The 19,819-nt window shown below is 49.9% G+C and overlaps 1 protein-coding gene across 1 annotated transcript; it reads right to left on the reverse strand.

Annotated features, from left to right (window-relative positions):
* Positions 1–5,664: 5,664 nt before the first annotated feature.
* XNDC1N (XRCC1 N-terminal domain containing 1, N-terminal like) lies at positions 5,665–19,050 on the reverse strand. The gene is made up of 9 exons (XM_063127898.1): positions 18,933–19,050; positions 17,417–17,555; positions 16,428–16,583; positions 16,171–16,334; positions 15,105–15,181; positions 14,633–14,862; positions 12,489–12,564; positions 9,414–9,577; positions 5,665–6,059 (listed from the first exon to the last, which is right to left on the reverse strand). Exons 1-9 carry the CDS (start codon positions 18,975–18,977, stop codon positions 5,827–5,829), a joined length of 1,284 nt encoding a protein of 427 aa, XP_062983968.1. The 5' UTR covers positions 18,978–19,050; the 3' UTR covers positions 5,665–5,826.
* Between the last annotated feature and the right edge of the window lie 769 nt (positions 19,051–19,819).

Raw genomic sequence — 19,819 nt, forward strand, 5'->3', positions numbered from 1 at the left:
CAAATGAGGAGCAAATGAGCCAACGGGGAAGGATGCCGGTTGGAGAAGAACGCAAAGGGCAGCGGCGGGGGCGCTTACAGCAACTCTGGCCGAAGCATTGAAATGGTGGCTGTATCCGAACTGGCGCATTCCCACAATTATGCCAAGAGGTCTCCAGAGTCCCCACAGGGTACATGAGGACAGGGAGGAAGTGGTTAGTGGTACGTGAGGACTTGCACTGCTGCAAGCCACTGAGCACCCGAGTTTAACCAGCACCCCGTGGTGCTCCGAACTGAAATTCACATTTTTGGGGCTGCAGTATTCATAGAATCATAGAATAGCAGAGTTGGAAGGGGCCTCAAAGGCCATCAAGTCCAACCCCCTGCTCCATGCAGGAATCCACCCTAAAGCATCCCCGACAGATGGTTGTCCAGCTGCCTCTTGAAGGCCTCTAGTGTGGGAGAGCCCACAACCTCACCAGACAACTGATTCCATTGTCGTACTGCTCTAACAGTCAGGAAGTTTTTCCTGATGTCCAGCTGGAATCTGGCCTCCTTTAACTTGAGCCCGTTATTCCGTGTCCTGCACTGTGGGAGGATCGAGAAGAGATCCTGGCCCTCCTCTGTGTGACAACCTTTGAAGTATTTGAAGAGTGCTATCATGTCTCCCCTCCATCTTCTCTTCTCCAGGCTAAACATGCCCAGTTCTTTCAGTCTCTCCTCATAGGGCTTTGTTTCCAGACCCCTGATCATCCTGGTTGCCCTCCTCTGAACACACTCCAGCTTGTCTGCGTCCTTCTTGAACTGTGGAGCCCAGAACTGGACGCAATACTCTAGATGAGGCCTAACCAGGGCTGAATAGAGAGGAACCAGTACCTCACGCGATTTGGAAGCTATATTTCTATGAATGCAGCCCAAAGTAGCATTTGCCTTTCTTGCAGCCCTATCACACTGTTGGCTCAGATTCAGCTTGTGATCTACAACGATTCCAAGATCCTTCTCGTTTGTAGTATTGCTGAGCCAAATATTGCAAGGAACTAGTTGGGTGGACTGGCGCAGGTGCAAAACCAGACAGACACATTACATTTCTACAAGAATGCTCAATACTGACTTATTTAGAGGTGTAAAGGGGACCCTTTCAAGGGCAGCGGATCCTCTGTAAAGTTGGCAAAGGCGAGCATGTAGGGGGGCAAAGGATGACAGTGACACCGCAGAAGTCACTGATCCCTCCCCGCCCGTAGCCCTGGAACAGGAGCAGCCACGTGCAGCAGCAGTAGACAGGTGGGATTTTGAGGGGATGGGGGCAGACAGGCCACGGGAGCTGGGGAGGCAGAGACTCTGGGGCAGGAGGGCATGTGGAAAGAGGCGACAAGGACCAGCCACCTCTTCCGTATACAAACGAGAATTGCTTGGGCAAAACCACTGCAGAATAGCCAGAAGCTGTAGTCCGCCTTGCCACCGGACGGTTCATTTTTCATGTTCCACCGTGCAGTTTAAAAATGGGCCAGTCCTTCGGGCAAAACAGCAGCTCAGCTATTAGCAGTTGAGAAATTGGGCCCCCATAACGAAGCAGCCGACAGCAGAGAGAGGCCATGCCAGGGAAGCCCCCTGCCTTGCCAAGCACTCACCGTGATGCCCCCGAACTCCGATGCCATCTTGCCCACCGGAGGCGCCAGCCGCTCGCTGCCGAACTGCAACCAGCAGCCGGGGCTGGCGACAGGCGCTCCGGGTGCCTTCCCAAGGCCTGCGCTTTCACCAGCTGGGCACACCGAAGCGCAGGCAGCCCTGCCCGGCTATGTTGCCTGCTTCTATTCTGGGCGGCGGTTTTTACTCTCACGCCTTCTGACTCCCTGCGCTGAACTGGGAGATGTCTTGTTTTTCCCTGGCGGGGCACCAACAGGCAGAAGAGCAGCACGGCCCACCTGCCAACCCCCGAGGGGCCGGGTTGCCACATGAACGCCGCGGGCAGCCTCCAGGAAGGTGTCTCCCAACTCCCGCGGGGGGCACCGTTGTTTGCCACGGCAGCTTTGCCCTCGCCTCCCTCCCTCTCTCCTTCCGTGTCCAAACGCCTCTGCAGCCCCTTCCTCATCCTCTACCTGCAGCAGCTCAACACAGAACACGACTGGAGTAACAATAAGAGAAGTACAAAGCCATCGGAGACACTCCTGGAGGTGCCGAGGAGCCTCACGCCGTTTTTTCCTTGTGGATTTTCTTTTCAAGAAACTTACTGAATCGGTTGTGGTCACATGCGACCAGTATGTGACCAATTGCCCAAAGTTAGGGCTTTCCCATCGTCCCCCGCTGTGTGTCCTTTGGCTCACTTTCTTGATCCATCTGAAACTATTGACTCGGACCCTTTTCTCACTCTCTGCATGTAGTACACACTGTAGCCTGATCTACAAGGATCAGGAAGTCAGATTCCAGCTGGACGTCAGGAAAAACAACCTGTTAGAGCGGTACAATGGAACCCATGACCTAGGGAGGTGGTGGGCTCTCCCACACTAGAGGCCTTCAAGAGGCAGCTGGACAACCATCTGTCAGGGATGCTTTGAGGTGGATTCCTGCATTGAGCAGGGGGTTGGACTGGATGGCCTTAGAGGTCCCTTCCAGCTCTACGATTATAGTATCCTCAGAGATGCTCCTCCCATCTATTTCTAATGTGGTCCTTGGGTGTCAGCCAGTAGAGCCAGCTTCCAAAAGGACTTCAGAGGCAGAGCACATCTTTGGCACATCTACCGTCCAGGTTCAGGGCCTTGCAGCTGGAGGCTCGCAGGAAGCAACACTGGAGAAAAACCTTCCTTGACACCTTGAAGAGCTGCTGCTAGGATGGACCAGTGATCCATCTAGTGACTAGCAGCAGTGCGGGAAGTAAGTGGCCCTCCAGATGCCGGTGCGTTGCAACTCCCAGCATGGCCAATGAAGGGTGATGCTGGAGTGCAACATCTGGAGGGCCACACACTCCCCCTCCCTGCTGCAGAAGGCCACCTTCCTGGGTGTCAGGGACCAGTTTCATCACCACAGCGGCCCTTGTTGTTTGTAACTGAGATATAGTTAGAAGTAATCTGGAAGAGTCTGGCCCTACTTCAGCCTGTGGAACGTCAGGATCTCTGCGAGCTCATCTCGGTCGCCATTCTCAGGGCAGAAACAGGGGGAGCCACCCTACTCCCCCTCCACCCGCCAGCTTCAGCTTTGGAAAGAAGCTCCCCGTGAGCATCTGACAAGAATTGGGGCAGGAACTTGCAGAAGGGTCGCCCAGGCTGAAGCATCATCCTGGAGGGCTGAGCAGTGACGCCCTGTTTGGACAGGGGCCTTGCTGGGAGGCCCAGAGTCTGTCAAGTCACGCCTCCCCCTTTAAAGTAATGTAAAGTCAAGGAGCCTTTGCTGGGAACATCCTGTCTGCATCACCTTAAGCCCTGTCTGGATCCATCACCGTCTGAGCATCTGAAGCTCAGCGGTCCAGCAGAGTGGGTTCGCGCTACGATTTCTGACTTCCCTCTGCCTGGAACTCAAGCAGTGTGAAGATGCCAACGTGGATCGCAAGCTGAATAGGAGCCAACAATGTGATATGGCTGCAAGAAAGGCCAATGCTATTTTGGGCTGCATTAATAGAAGTATGGCTTCCAAATCACGTGAGGTCCTGGTTCCTCTCTATTCGGCCCTGGTTAGGCCTCATCTAGAGTATTGCGTCCAGTTCTGGGCTCCACAATTCAAGAAGGACACAGACAAGCTGGGGCGTGTTCAGAGGAGGGCAACCAGGATGATCAGGGGTCTGGAAACAAAGCCCTATGAAGAGAGACTGAAAGAACTGGGCAGGTTTAGCCTGGAGAAGAGAAGATTGAGGGGAGACAGGATAGCACTCTTCAAATACTTCAAAGGTTGTCACACAGAGGAGGGCCAGGATCTCTTCTCAATCCTCCCAGAGTGCAGGACACGGAATAACGGGCTCAAGTTACAGGAAGCCAGATTCCAGCTGGACATCAGGAAAAACTTCCTGACTGTTAGAGCAGTACGACAATGGAATCAGTTGCCTGGTGAGGTTGTGGGCTCTCCCACACTAGAGGCCTTCAAAAGACAGCTGGACAACCCTCTGTCAGGGATGCTTTAGGGTGGATTCCTGCCTTGAGCAGGGGGTTGGACTCGATGGCCTTGTAGGCCCCCTTCCAACACTGCTATTCTATGATTCTATGACTGAGCCTCTGTCCTGTCTTCCCATCCTCACCTGTCCAGAAGTCCACAGGCTTACTGCCCCGGATACTGGAGTACCCTGACTCCTGCCCAAACACTAATGATAGCAGCAGCTTACGTGAACTTTGCAGAGCCTTGAAATAACAGACGTGGTCTTTGGCCCAGTGGGCATACAACCGGAGTGGGCAACTCCTCGCCCTCTTTCCAGATTCCTGCCACTCTGCAAGAGAAAGGACATCTTGCCTACAGGAAACACACCCAGACCAACCCTGCCAGTAAAGCGCTGCCCATCTTTACCCTCCAACTATGAGTGGGGAAGTCTCTCCCCGCATCTGACTGGAGTCTGAACAGGCTAAAAGCCCAGCTACATTTCCCTCAAACACACCCTATCCCAACCTCATCCCTGCTCAAATAGCAGTCAAAATAGACCAACACCAAGCATATGGAGAAATCAAAAATGCCATTCAGTACTTTAGCATAAAGGCTTGATCATATGGGGACTATTTTTAAAAACATCGTTCGCACAGACTACGACAACTTGTATCATTCCACTGTTGCAGAAGTTTCTACAACAAAAACACGCCCAGTGCCCGGTTGCATGATCAGTGGGGGAAACTCACACGCCCAGAATTCCCTTAATTACTCATTGCCATATCACAGGTTTTCATGCCGTCCAAACCTGGCGCGCGGCACAGCCAATGCAGCTACGAACCCACGCCACAGCCCCTACTACAAACCATGGGGAGTGGGGTGGGTTAGAAACTATCTGCACCATGTGTGGGTTACGGACGACATGGCAACCCATGGTGCAGCTAATTCAGCAAGTGGGGGGCATGCCCGGGGTGGGTGTGTGAGAAGCCACCCACGCTGCGTAGTTTCCTCCAAAGACTCATAGAATCATAGAATAGCAGAGTTGGAAGGGACCTACAAGGCCATCGAGTCCAACCCCCTGCTCAATGCAGGAACTCCGATGCAGCCTCACCAGAAGGAAAGGAGCAAGAGGCTTCTGATGATACATTTCTGGTGCACGGCCCGTGACAAAATTTATTTATTTATTTATTTATTACATTTTATACCGCCCAATAGCCGAAGCTCTCTGGGCGGTTCACAAAATACAAAACAAGGCTCAGTTCTTGATTTTCAAACAGAACGCAAGACGGAAAGTTCCTTGATTCTTAACAACAAAGATCACTCAGCTCACAGTCTGGCCGCACAGCTCTAGCTTGGCGCGCCAGGAGCACTTCTTTTAAGCCCTTCGGATATTCCAGCTGAGAACTGCAAATGCTTCCTTTGGCCTTGGGGCCCATGCCACCAGTCCACATGGAGAACAGGGTTGTGCGCAGTTCCTGCGCTTGGCTTCTTTGCTCTTTGGGTAAGGGCGAAGGTGGTGAGAAAAGACGAGGAGAATGGAGGTAGAAATGCCACCCCAAGGAACCAGGGCCAGCCCCCGCCCACCCCCCACCCCCACCCCCTGCGACGCCCACTGTCTCTCCACATTGCCTCCTTGGCTCGCAGGCTCCAACAAGGCCTCAGATGCTGACGGAGACCCCCGCACGGTGCGTCTTTTGTGGGCTCCCGCTGGCTCAGCAACACATCAAGCACGTGAAGGAATGGCTGAAGTCGTGGCCAACGGATGTTGCTGGCAACGGAGGTGCCGCTCCCTCTATTCCACCCACAGCCAGGAGGGCTCCTCCTGCTCCCCGCAGCCGCTAGCATGACTTTCCACGTCCGCAGCAGGGAAACGGAGCTGGCAGATGGGGCAGCCGACCCAGGCCTCAGCGGGCTCTTCCCACGACGAGGGAGAGGAGGAGGAGGAGGCGGAGGTGGTGCTGGCTTCAAGGTCCTCTTCTCCGCAACCGGAGGCGTGAGCTGGTAAGAGAGCGGTGGGGAAACGGCCTGTGGAAAGAGACAGCGGGGGATGACCAGGGCCGGCCTTCCTCTGCCCGTCCATCTGCTCCTAGCCCACCTGAGAGGTGAAAATGCTGCTGCTGCCGCTGCTGCTGCCACATTGACCCACAGCAGGAACAGCAGCGTTTGCCAACCTCTCGTGCCCTTAGATGTATCAGCACCCCCACCTTTCCATCAAGTGTCCAGTGTAGCCAACATCTAAAACCATTGAAAGTTGGTAATATCAGAGAAATAACAGCAGAGTGGGAAAGGAAGCAGCAGCAGCCAGGCGCCTCTCCACCGTGCCTGGGTCCAGGTCCAGCTGAGAGCCCCCCTCCCTCCTGCTACCAACCGCCGCTGCTGAGGGCATCAGAGGGAAAAGGAAGCAGCAGCCAGGCACCTCTCCATCGTGCCTTGATCTGTATGAGGCTATTAGAGGGAGAGGAAGCAGCTGCGGAACTTTGCAAGTAAGAATCTAGTGTTTGAATTCGCTTCTTCTTTTCTTTTTCCTCCTCCCTCCCAATCCCCTTTCCTTTCGTGTCATGTTTTTCAGACTGTAAGCCTGTGAGCAGGGACTATCTTGAGAAGTCCCTGCTCACAGGCGGCGGTGCGCGTGAGAATTTCCTATCGTAATCCAATTCCATCCTTCCTGCGGAAGGCCTTAGCGCAGCCGGTAGCAGTTTTAAGCCACGGCCAAGTCCAAGAACCACACTACGCACAACCAGTCCCGCAAGTGGCACAGAAATGGCATCAAAAATACTAGATCAAATAGATACAAATCTCTGAAGGGGGTTGATCCCAAGTTCCTTAGGAACATGCGCTTTGCAAAGAAACACAACAAGACAGGGCTGAAGAAAATGAGGGCCAACAGTGCTAAAAATGCCAAATCATAGAATCATAGAATAGCAGAGTTGGAAGGGGCCTACAAGGCCATCGAGTCCAAACCCCTGCTCAATGCAGGAATCCACCCTAAAGCATCCCTGACAGGTGGTTGTCCAGCTGCCTCTTGAAGGCCTCTAGTGTGGGAGACCCCACAACCTCCCTAGGTCACTGATTCCATTGTCGTACTGCTCTAACAGTCAGGAAGTTTTTCCTGATGTCCAGCTGGAATCTGGCCTCCTTTAACTTGAGCCCGTTATTCCGTGTCCTGCACTGTGGGAGCATCGAGAAGAGATCCTGGCCCTCCTCTGTGTGACAACCTTTCAAGTATTTGAAGAGTGCTCTCATGTCTCCCCTCAGCCTTCTCTTCTCCAGGCTAAACAGGCCCAGTTCTTTCAGTCTCTCTTCATAGGGCTTTGTTTCCAGACCCCTGATCATCCTGGTTGCCCTCCTCTGAACACGCTCCAGGTTGTCTGCGTCCTTCTTGAATTGTGGAGCCCAGAACTGGACGCAATACTCTAGATGAGGCCTAACCAGGGCCGAATAGAGAGGAACCAGGACCTCACGTGATTTGGAAGCTCTACTTCTATTAATGCAGCAGCCCAAAATAGCATTTGCCTTTCTTGCAGCCAATAACGGGCTTGCCTTTCGATGGCAAAAGGGAGTAGCTCGCTTGGCACCTGATCAGCAGTTTTTCCTTTCATTGTTCGTTTTCACTCAAGGCGTTTTGTCTGAATAAAATTGAGTGTAATCTGCAATACTAAAGATAAAAAATTGTGAACCGCCCAGAGAGCGTCGGCTATTGGGCGGCATAAAAATGTAATAAATAAATAAATAAATAAAAATAAATAAATGTTTTTGCAAGCCGTCTTGAGAGCCTTTTTTGGCTAAAGGGTGGAATAAAATGCAATAATAATAATAATAATAATAATAATAATAATAATAATAATAATAATTTATTTCTTGCCCGCCTCTCCATTTGGATCGAGGCAGGGAACAACAATAAACGATAAAATAATAATAAACCAATAAATAGATAAATCCAGAGCCATGAAGCTAACCACTAAAACAGGGGCGCAGAACCACATCTGGCCCACCTGGGGACCAAATCCGGCCCTCCAGGCGGCCTCCTTCGCCTCAACCACGGACCTTCTGGTGGCTTCCTGGCTTCTGAACACCTCCCCGCCCCCCTATTCTAAACAGTTGAAATGCCTCTCCTAAGTCCCTGGCAGGAAGAGCAACAAGCAAAACTATGCCGGTGCTTCCAGTGTTTTGGCTGCCCCCGCCTTGGCCTTCAGACCCCCACCCCCACCTCCACTCCCAGACCACCCTCACAATGGAATTTGGCCCTTGGGCTAAGAAAGCTTCAACACCCAGCCCTAAAACATCTCAAAAATAAGTAAACAAAACACCTGACCAGCAAACGTCAGCGAGCAATGTCAGACAGAACAGATTACAAAACTGAACGTGTGAGGAGCAACTGCATAGGGGCCCCATGGCCCTTGCAGCTCCCACAATCATATGTGAACCGCCCAGAGAGCTTCGGCTATTGGGCGGCATAAAAATGTAATAAATAAATAAATAAATAAATAAAACTACGCCCGTTCCTGGACAGGGAGAGCATTGCCGCGGTCATTCGTGCACTGGTAACCCCACAATTAAACTACTGCAATGCACTCTATGTGGGGCTGCCCTTGTGCGTGGTTCAGAAGCTGCAGCTAGTGCAGAACGCAGCAGCTAGGATGCTCACAGGGACGCCCAGCTCTGCTCACATAAAACCTGTGCTAAAAGAACTTTATTGGCTGCCTGTTAGCTATTGAGCCGCGTACAAGGTTGTGTTATCCTATAAAGCCCTAAACAAACTGGGACCAGGATACCTAGCAGACCGCCTTCCAGACGCTCGCTACAATCTTCAGAGGAGGTCCTGCTGGCCATGCAGAAATGAAGGGAACGTGGCCATGAAGAACCTCAGCAGCGGGGTCTTCTCTGTAGCGGCCCCCACCCTCTGAAAAAACCTCCCTCGTGCAGTTTGGGAGGCGGAAAATGTAACATCCTTTAAGCACCTCCTGAAACAAACTTTTTCACACAGGCTTTCCCTGGACGGTAATTTATCTGACTTTATATAGCACTTTTTAACTTTAAAAGTTTTAAATTTATTTGGATACTTGTTGTATTTTTATGGTTTTAATTGTGCACTGCCCAGAGTCTCAGCTATTGGCTAGTATAAAAATGAAATAAACAAATGAATTCCTGACCTTTGCTCATCCATGGGGCTCCTGGTCATCCACGGGCTGAGAAACCTCCCCGAGGAGCCCAGCCTGACCGGGGTCCTCAATTATGGGGGAGGTTTCCAAGACCGTTCAGTGTAATGTGCTTAGAATCTGCTTTCAGACCTTGGCAGGGAGCGTGTGAAGGTTGGGAGCAGAGGGGGCTGAAGCCCGTGGGGGTCTTGGGGGGGGGCGCAAAAGAACATCTCTTACTCACCGGCACAGATGGGGCACGCGCCCAGCCCCACATCTCTCTCTGCAGGCCACCTCTCTTGCTCCTCCTCCTCTTCCTCCAGGGTCCTCAGCCTTCCCGTCTGGCTTGGGGCTTTTCCCTCCCTTTGAGGACGGTTCCTCGGCCTGACAGAAGAAACCGCCACAGACCTGTGGAGATTATTATTTTATTTTTAATTTTGAAGGCTTTTCAGGTCTTCCTATTCACAATGAACTAAAGGCTGTTTGTCGCATGTTATTTACGTAAAACGGCTCTCCTATATCTTTTATCCCAATGGCTCACAAGGTGGCTTATATCTGCACTGGTTTTAAATGTCTGAATTAGTTTTATGTACTTTATGCTGTTTTTAATTGTGTTGTACCCCACCTGAATCCAGAGGGAGAGGCAGGTAACAAATAAATAAAATTATTATTATTATTATTATTATTATTATTATTATTATTAATTATTATTATTATGTAAAGCAACAATACAACACAACAACAAAATTAGAAGAGCTTGCTAAATAGAATTCAACAAAAGTGTGGGTGGGTGGGTTGCCGAACCCTTTTTCAGCCCAGGAACTGAATTCAATTCTGGAGAAGCTCTCAGGGGCCTGCATTCCAGGGGTGGGCAGAGCTGAAGAGGGGAGACATGAGAGCACTCTTCAAATACTTAAAAGGTTGTCACACAGAGGAGGGCCAGGATCTCTCCTCAATCTTCCCAGAGTGCAGGACACAGAATAACGGGCTCAAGTTACAGGAGGCCAGATTCCAGCTGGAAGGAAAGGAAAGGAACCTCTCCTGCAAGCACTGAGTCATTACTGACTCTTGGAGGGAAGCCAGCTTTCGCTGATGTTTTCTTGACAGGCCTTATAGCGGGGTGGTTTGCCGTTGCCTTCCCCGGCCGTTATTACCTTTCCCCCAGCTAACTGGGTACTCATTTTACCGACCTCAGGAGGATGGAATCAGGCTGAGTCAACCTGAGCTGGCTGCCTGAAACCAGCTTCCGCTGGGATCGAACTCAGGCCATGGGGAGAGTTTCAGCTGCAGAAACTGCTGCATCAGGAAAAACTTCCTGACTGTTAGAGCAGTACGACAATGGAATCAGTTACCTAGGGAGGTGGTGGGCTCTCCCCCACTAGAGGCCTTCAAGAGGCAGCTGGACAACCATCTGTCAGGGATGCTTTAGGGTGGATTCCTGCATTGAGCAGGGGGTTGGACTTGATGGCCTTGTAGGCCCCTTCCAACTCTGCTATTCTATGATTCTGTGATTCTAAGGTAAAAGGGGGAGGGGCCAAAATACCAAAGGTACCAGCCTAGTTCAGCTTAAAGCTTTTTACCGCCAGTAACCAAGACTTGGGAGAAGCATTTCAACCTTTTCAAATGGGTAGAGGGCTTTTGGTGGATGATGCACAGAAGCCAGGAAACTACCAGGTTGGGGGGAGGGGGAGGGGTGGGGTGGGGAGGAACCCCATAGGGCTGGATTTCGCCCCTGGGCCTGAGCCTCCCTATCCCTCAACTGAGGCAATCTGTAGCAGCATCCTGAGAAGCACCAGCATTTTAAAACCTGACATGCTTCCCTCTATATTAGCCAAATTAAAGCTGTCAGGTAATGCAATCACAATGTTTCCATTTAGTGTGTAGTTGGGCTTTGCAGAAATCTACGATTTTTGATTTCTGCAAGCTTCTTTGCCTTGTGCGAAACAATAAAATGCAGAATTACTAAACCTCCTCAATTAAAACATATCAAATAAAATGCAAATGGAACTTCTGATAGCGGTGGAGAGAAGGTCTTAAAACCTGGGCAGGCTAATATGGAAGGATGTGGTATTTAATATCATCTGGCCCAAAGCTGTAAAGGGCACTTTGAATTGTGCCCAGAAACAGACTGGGAAAGCCAGTGAAGCTGTCGTGACAAGGGAGTCATGTGCTCCCTGTAACGGGCCCCGGACAATAGTCTAGCCTCGGTATTCTAGGCCAGCTGAAGTTTCCAAACATTTTCAAAGGCAGACCCACGGACTGCACGTAACAGTAGCACAAACAGGATGAAACTAAGCCGTGCCTGTGTCCAGATCTGACACCTCCAGGAAAAGGTGCAGTTGATGCACTGGCCTCAGCTGTGCAAACACACGCCTGAACACCGTTAAGACCACTCCTTACCACTGGTAAGATTCCAGGAGTTGTTGTTGTTATTAATTATTATTAACAACAACGATAATGACAACAAACGGATTTCTTAGTCACCTTTCTCTTAAAAAGGTGACTGATGGGACGCCTCTCCCGACGTGAATATACCCGGTCACCACGTTCAACATCTAAGGTCCTCCTCCGGGTGCCTACTCCGAGAAAGACTCGGAGTGTGGCAACGAGGGACGGGGCCTTTTCGGTGGTGGCCCCCAGACTACGGAATGATCTCCCTGACGAGGCTCGCCTGGCACCAACGCTGCTATCTTTCCGGTGCCAGGTTAAGACTTTCCTCTTTGCCCAGGCATATGGCAGCACATCTTAATCACCCACATGTTTAGTTTTTAATGGTTTTTAATGCTTTATGTGTGTATGTTCTGTGTTTTAGAATTTTAAATTTTGTATACTCGTTTTTATCTTAATTTTAGAATTTCTGTAAATCGCCCAGAGAGCCCCGGCTATGGGAGCGGTATATAAGTGAAATAAAATAAATAAATAAATAAATAAATGGTTCAAGGCAGCTTACAAGAAGATCCAAACGTGCAAAATTGAAAAGAGCTAAGAACAATTTCAAATAAAATGCCAGGACCCCATGAAGAACTGAAACATCATTGACAGCCAAACAATTTAGTTGGAGCATTTGCGAACATCCAAACGGTGAGCCTGAGACTTCAAGAGGAGTGTAACCCCCTCCTGGAATGAGTCCCTATTCCCTGATCTGTGTTTTTAAGGGAACTTGTAAAGAGGAGACATGACCAGGAATTTACTCTGCAAGTCAACAAAACCTTCCCCACATCTTCCTAAGTTTAACATCCACCTCTAGAACCACGAGGTGCACCCTAAGAGGGACTTCCTGGAACCAGGCTGGGAGGAAGTAAACTCCGGGCACAATTACCTCCCCACGTTGCTGCAGGACCCCCGTCTACTTGTCTTCATTCGATTTCTTCCTACAGGTAATTCTTGCTTGGATCCTGCAGGATAAACCCAACCAGAAACGTTAGTCACGCAGGACCGGCACGTCCGTGAAGATTGACCTCTGCGGGTGGAAGTGTGGGCTTAAATGTCAGGACGGAGGAGATCCCACAGGGAGAGAAACAGAGAATGGAGGGGGCAGCGAGAAGAATCACCAAGGGACCAAAAAGTCTGTGGGTCCCCAAACACACGGACCAAGCTCCTTAATCCAGAGCAGCATGCTGCTGCCCCAAGCAGACATCAGGCGGGGCGTGTAGTGGACAGAGAGTTCAGGCCTGAAAGTGAGGGGCCCTGGGTTCAAATAGCCAGGCTCATAAGCTCACTGAGTAACTTTGGGCAGTTTTTACTGTTTATGAGAACCAAAGGAGATGAGCTGCAGGAGATTCAGGAAGGGGATCTCAAGGAAGTTCTTGGATTTTGCTAAAAGAAGCCAGGGGGAGGGGGGGAAGATTCAGCTCAGGGCGTGGTGCTAGGATGTTACTCTTCTTTAAAAAAAATCCAGCTACGCCGTTACTGCAATTTAGCATCCCCCCTCTGGCCCCCTCACCAGTTGCCCTACAGCAGCCTTCCTCAACCTGGGGCGCTCCAGATGTGTTGGACTGCAACTCCCAGAATGCCCCAGCCAGCAGTCCAACACATCTGGAGCACCCCAGGTTGAGGAAGGCTGCCCTACAGGGATGGCAGCTTCAGGAGTGGGGAGTGATTTAAACCAAGAAAATGGTACGGAGGAAAGATTTAATACCTCCCTCCAAGGATGCATTTAACGAAAGATGCTATTCACTAGTCTCTTGCAATGCATCTAGTTTTGCTCAAGGCTTATAATCAGCCTTACAAAGTTCTTGTAAGGGTCAAAACTAAACCACCTCACGTCTGTAGGGTGCTATCGGGCCTCTCTGTTGCGCCTCCCAAATCTATTCTTCCTTTCTAAGCTAAAGAGTCTGAATGCTTTTCATCTTTCCTGTTCCTGTAAGTCAGTGGTTCCCAAACTTTTTCAGGTCACCGCCCTCCTAGTTCCACAAACTCATGCCCAGCGCCCCCTAGTCTACACTATAAAAATCATTATTCAGAAAAGCGGTTTTCAACGACCCACTAAGGAAGAGAATAACAATAAAATCCAAAACAGTAACAATTAATTGAATATTTATTCAATATCCAATTACATTTTTTTAGTTTATTCAATTAAACATAATTGATGAACGTGATCCAGTGATGATTTTATTAGAATGTAAGCCTGTGCGGCAGGGTCTTGCTATTTACTGTTTTACTCTGAACAGCACCATGTACAGTGATGGTGCTATATAAATAAATAAATAAATAATAATAATAATAATAAATAATATCATCTTTTCAAAGTCTGATAGTCATTTAGCAAGAACATAAGATATCCCATTTAGTAAACAGGGTAGACACAGAACCTCACTATTCTGTAAATTCTTAATGGGATGGGTGGGCTTGATGAAGTGATACCAGTTTCCCAATGTCTGCTTTAAAGTCACTTAACAGGAGTCTTAAATCACCACGTTTCGTAATCTGGAGTCAATTTCTTTCCTTGGAGAGAAGTAGGCAGACCACACTAAAACCACATTCCACCAAATAGGATGTTGGAAATGCAGCCAGGAGCTTCTGAACCCCTCTCCATCATGCAGGATAGCGATCAGAAATTTCCTTCTGTAACCAAAACTCCTGGTACGGAAAAGACCACCTCCAGCGCCCCCCTGCTGCCCCTTTGCCTCTTAATGCCCCCCTATGCAATCCCCCCCCCAAGGGGGCAGTACCACCCACTTTGGGAACCACTGCTGTAAGTGTTGCAGGCGGCCTTCTTTGCAGCCAGACGAAAGCACGGCAAAGAGCTGGCAGGACTGAGATGCTGCAGTGTGATTCCCCCCTCTAGTGGCTGTTAACAGGCTGCGCAGAGGCTGGGCGTCTGCTGTTCGTAAACAACACAGGGCTGGCCGGGCGATTCAGGTATGGTCAGGTGCATTCTGGAAATCCAGAGGTTTGGCAGGCAAGCAAGCACCCTCTGCTTCCTCCCCCACGCCTCCCAAGAGGTGCCTCCCGAATACTCACGCAACGCCACAGGGCCGGGAGATGCAGAGTGGGCCTGACCCTCCTCGAGGCTCTTTGCAGCCAGAGGGGAGGAATCAGCCACCAGGGGGAAGGTTCTCTTGCGGGCACAGGCTGCCTTCAGCACCATTCTGGCCGGGCGGCTCATGCAGGCGGAGTGCTGCGTCCCAGGACTGGAAGCAGGATCCAGTTGCTGCAGCCGGGTTTTTAGCGCCGCTTCCTCCTCAGTGCTCCTGCAGAGAGGGATTGATTAGCTTCACGGAACACGATTTGAGCAGGGGGTTGGACTCGATGGCCTTGTGGGCCCCTTCCAACTCTGCTATTCTATGATTCTATGATTTGGCCTCCTGTCCAAACACAGTGGACGCTTCACGCTAGTCTCTTGGTAAGTCTAACATGCCAGACAAAGTACCACCTTTCCTGGATCGCTGACAAACCGGCCACTGGCCCGCCTACTACAGGCGAAGGTACTTACGACGGCGCCTCTGAGAAGTATGTCCGACAGATGGCTGCATTGGAGAGCCAGGGGTTACTCGTGAGCTCAGGAGGAGCCTGCGGGAGACAGAGGAAGAAGAGGGATGCCATTTGAGAGAAGCCATTTAAATAATAAGTTATCAAATAGTGAAGGCAGTGTAAGATGCAAGTCCTAAATCCCAGGGGGCCTTGCTTCTCCAGCTCAGCTCAACTCAAATGCCTAAGAGATTGGGCCCAACTTCTGTTCGCCACATTTAAGAATCGCTGTGCTAGAACTGTGGCTCATCTCACTCAGCCTCCTGCCCACAAGCAGCTGGAAATGATGGGACTTCCACTCTAATGCGCCTGGAGGGCACCAGGCTGATGAAGGCTGATCTATATGCTGGTTTCTGCCCTCACGCTTCCATGAAGTTCCAGAACTACCCCTGACCCAACAGGTTTTGACCTATAAAGCCTTACACCAGCCTTCCTCAACCTGGGGCACTCCAGATGTGTTGGACTGCATCTCCCAGAATGCCCCAGCCAGCTGGCTGGGGCATTCTGGGAGTTGTAGTCCAACACATCTGGAGCTCCCCAGGTTGAGGAAGGCTGCCTTACACGGCTTGGGACCACAATACCTGACGGAACGCCTCTCCTGACGTGAATATACCCGGTCACTACGTTCAACATCTAAGGTCCTCCTCCGGGTGCCTACTCCGAGAGAGGCTCAGAGTGTGGCAACGAGGGACAAGGCCTTTTTGGTGGTGGCGCCCAGACTGTGGAACAATCTCCCTGACGAGGCTCGCCTGGCGCCAACGTTGCTATCTTTCCGGCGCCAGGTTAAGACTTTCCTCTTTGCCCAGGCATATGGTGGCACATCTTAATCACCCACATGTTTAGTTTTTAATGGTTTTTAATGCTTTATGTGTGTATGTTCTGTATTTTAGAATTTTACATTTTGTATACTCATTTTTATCTTAATTTTAGAATTTCTGTAAACCGCCCAGAGAGCCCCGGCTATGGGAGCGGTATGTAAGTGCAATAAATAAATAAATAAACAAACAAACAGGTCTCTGAGAGGTCTGTACCTGATTGGGAGAAGAGGCCGGATCTGCTTTGCTGCCTTCTGTGTCCAGCGGAGTGCGGATTCGGATGAAGGAGAGGCCAAACTGGGTGTGCTTGTTAAAGGGCTGGCGGCAAGTGAGCCTGACGCGATCCCACTTCTCACCCACAGCCAAGGCCAGGAAGTCCCCTGCAGGCAAGGAGATACTGAGCAAGAACAGCCCCAGCCATGTGTGGCTTTTGGAGGCTCCACAGGGGTGAATCGCAACCACCCTCACTTTACCTTCTTTAAACATGCGGACCCCAGAACGATTCTTGTCCAGCTTAGCCTCAGCTGGCGTCATCAAGGTGGTGGTGGGCAACAGCGTATGGTAACTCTGATCTAGTGGCCAAGAAGACCGCCCCACATCTATCTGAAGGAAGGCACAGCCACAGTTCCCTGCAGAACACAAAGATTTACACCCACGGCTGTAATTTGACTCTCAACTAAAAGTTGCCTCCTGCTGGCAGCCTCCCCCCTCAATTTGGCTCAGCTGCTGCAAAATCACAGAATGTTCACAAACATTCTAAGAGCCACAGGGTTTTACTCCTGTATTTTATCGTTTTGATGGTACAATACTGTATGTTCAGCATTTTGAAAAAATGGAACAATGGACTCAAGTGGCAGGAAGCCAGATTCCAGCTGGACATCAGGAAAAACTTCCTGACTGTTAGAGCAGTACGACAATGGAAACAGTGACCTAGGGAGGTGGTGGGCTCTCCCACACTAGAGGCATTCAAGAGGCAGCTGGACAACCCTCTGTCAGGGATGCTTTAGGGTGGATTCCTGCATTGAGCAGGGGGTTGGACTCGATGGCCTTATAGACCCCTTCCAACTCTACTATTCTATGATTCTATGAAAAGCAGTATATAAACCTGATAGACTACATTGCCCTTCAGCCTGGGCATAAGGCTGCATTATTATACTTTTGCCTACCCCAGCTTTCCTCAATATGGTCCCCTCCAGATGTGTTGGACTATGGCTCCTATCAGCCCCACCAGCCTGAACAATGGTTAGGGATGATGGGAATTGTGGTCTAAAACATACCGAGGGCACTAGTTTGGAAAGGCAGGCTGGCCTCCCCCTTACTGATGAACAAGCAGTCTGACATATTCCAAATTACTGTTTGAGCCCCATGAAAAGCACTCTGTCACTTGAGCTATACTTGTGAACGAAACTCTTTTGCTCCGAACGAAGAGCAATTCCCTCGCAATTCTCTCCCATGGGCTTACCTACGTCAACATATCCAATGTGACTTGCTTGCTCCAGCTGCAGCTCTGCTTTCAGCTGCCGGCTCCGATCCCGTGGACAGCAGAGCCAGGGCTGAAGGTCTTCTTCAAGGAGCAGGTTCTCCACCGGATACTTAGGGTCCTGCCACAGGATTAAAAAGGAGGGGAGCAGGAAAGATGGAAGAACATTTGGCTTAACCTTCATATAGATGACTTTATGTGCCTCCCTTGTGAGTTATTTTAGTTCTGGATATGCTCATGACAGTATTCCTTCTCCACGCGCATTGAGTGATGCACACTGACACATTCTACCATCTGGCCTTGAAGTCAGCATCTCACAATGCTCAAATTCCTTCTCCCATATTTTAAAAAAGCAAGCTTAAGAACATAAGAACTGCCCTGATGCTGGATCAGACCGGGGGTCCATCTAGGCCAGCACTCTGTTCACACAGTGGCCAACCAGCCATTGGCCAGGGATGAACAAGCAGGACATGGTGCGACAGCACCCTCCCACCCATGTTCCCCAGCAACTGGTGCACACAGGCTTACTGCCTCGGATACTGGAGGTCGCACACAACCATCAGGGCTAGTAGCCATGGATAGCTTTCTCCTCCTCCAGGAATTGATCCAACCACCTTTTAAAGCTATCCAGATTGGTGGCCATCACTACAGCCTGTGGTAGTGAGTTCCATAATTTAACTATGCGCTGTGTGAAGAAGTCCTTCCTCTTATTTGTCCTGGATCTCCCACCAATCAGTTTCATGGGATGACCCTGGGTTCTAGTATTTTGAGAGACCGAGAAAAATGCCTTCTAGTCCCAATGGCTATAGAGATTAACTTGGAAACGTGTGGCCATGCTTGGTGAGATCTCGGGAGTCAGAGAAGGCTGAGCGCTAATATGGCCAAGAATCTACACAAGAACATAAAAAGAGCCCTGAGGCTGGATCAGACCAAGGGTCCATCTAGTCCAGCATTCTGTTCACACAGTGGCCAACCAGCTGTCAACCAGGACACAGGTGCAACAGTATCCACCCACCCATATCCCCCAGCAACTGGTGTACACAGGCTTACTGCCTCTGATCAACATCTGAATTCCACTTTCTTTTGCTCATGCGTTTAAAAGAACATTTACTGTATTTCTTCGATTGTAAGACGCCATCGATTGTAAAACGCACACTAATTTCAGTACCACCACCAACAACAAAAAAAAAACCCCTAAGACACACCCGCGATTCTAAGACGCACCCCGTTTTTAGAGATGTTTATATGGGGGGAAAAGTGCGTATTAGAATTGAAGAAATACAAGAAAGCAATTAAAAACAGTACAATATCTATTTATAGTTCAGAACACATCAGATATGCCGTTTCAACTGGTTTTAACACCTGCAAGTATTTTTATTATTATTATTATTAAATCACTATAAATGTACTAATTTACTGGATACATCAAACTCAACTCATTTCATAACAGAAAACACATTCTTTTCTTAAAATAAAGCTGGAAAACTACTGATATTACCTGAGACGTGAAGGACACAACATATTTAATCTTAACAGGAGCCATTTTCTCTTTTTCCACTCAGAAATAAGCAGCACTCGAATTTTCATTTGTGTTAATGGGAGACCCTCATCACAGGTTCCACCTGGGAAAAGAGATGGAGTTTAACAGATGCCAGAAAGCATGATCCCATGAACATTGGCTCAGAAATAAGTAGCAGTGGGAGGTACTCCCTCCTAAGTGCACTCAGGATTCCAGGCTAAGCCTGGCTTCCTATGGACACATACCTAAGAACTGCATAAGAACATCAGAAGTGCCCTGATGCTGGATCAGACCAAGGGTCCATCTAGTCCAGCGCTCTGCTCACACAGTGGCCAAGCAGCCGTCGGCCAGGGATGAACAAGCAGGACATGGTGAAACAGCACTCTCACCCATGTTCCCCAGCAACTGGGGCACACAGGCTTACTGCCTCAAATATTGGAGACAGCGCACAACCATCAGGGCTAGTAGCCACTGATAGCCTCCTCCTCCAGGAATCTATCCAACCCCCCTTTTAAAGCCATCCAAATTGGTGGCCATCACCATGTCTTACGGTAGTGAGTTCCATAATTTAACTCTGCGCTGTGTGAAAAAGCACTTCTTCTTATTTGTCCTGGATCTCCCACCCATCAGCTTCAGGGGATAATGACCCCTTTGGGTTCTAGTGTTTTGAGAGGGAGGAAAATGTCTCCATAGCTATACTCTCCACACCAAGTCTGATTTTGGGAGACCCCCCCCCCCCCCACTGAACACAGTGCAACCTGCTCTGATTAAACATGTGTAGGACTGGGCAGTGCAAGTGACTGCAGTTTCTTCCACCGACACCACTTGCTGCTTCTTCCACCTCTGCCTCCGTTGTTTGCCATAGC

The sequence above is a fragment of the Elgaria multicarinata genome, chromosome 5 (assembly GCF_023053635.1).
Source record: "Elgaria multicarinata webbii isolate HBS135686 ecotype San Diego chromosome 5, rElgMul1.1.pri, whole genome shotgun sequence".
Classification (NCBI taxonomy): Eukaryota; Metazoa; Chordata; class Lepidosauria; order Squamata; family Anguidae; genus Elgaria; species Elgaria multicarinata.

Bases quoted from the DNA above. Each gene is read 5' to 3' on its own strand.
- XNDC1N (XM_063127898.1), bottom strand. From the start codon at position 18,977: ATGGCTCCTGTTAAGATTAAATATGTTGTGTCCTTCACGTCTCAG. The intron at 12,565-14,632 runs GTGAGTATTCGG...TTTATCCTGCAG, and splicing joins TCCCGGCCCTGTGGCGTTGC to GATCCAAGCAAGAATTACCT. The intron at 9,578-12,488 runs GTAATTGTGCCC...TAATCTCCACAG, and splicing joins TCCTGCAGCAACGTGGGGAG to GTCTGTGGCGGTTTCTTCTG.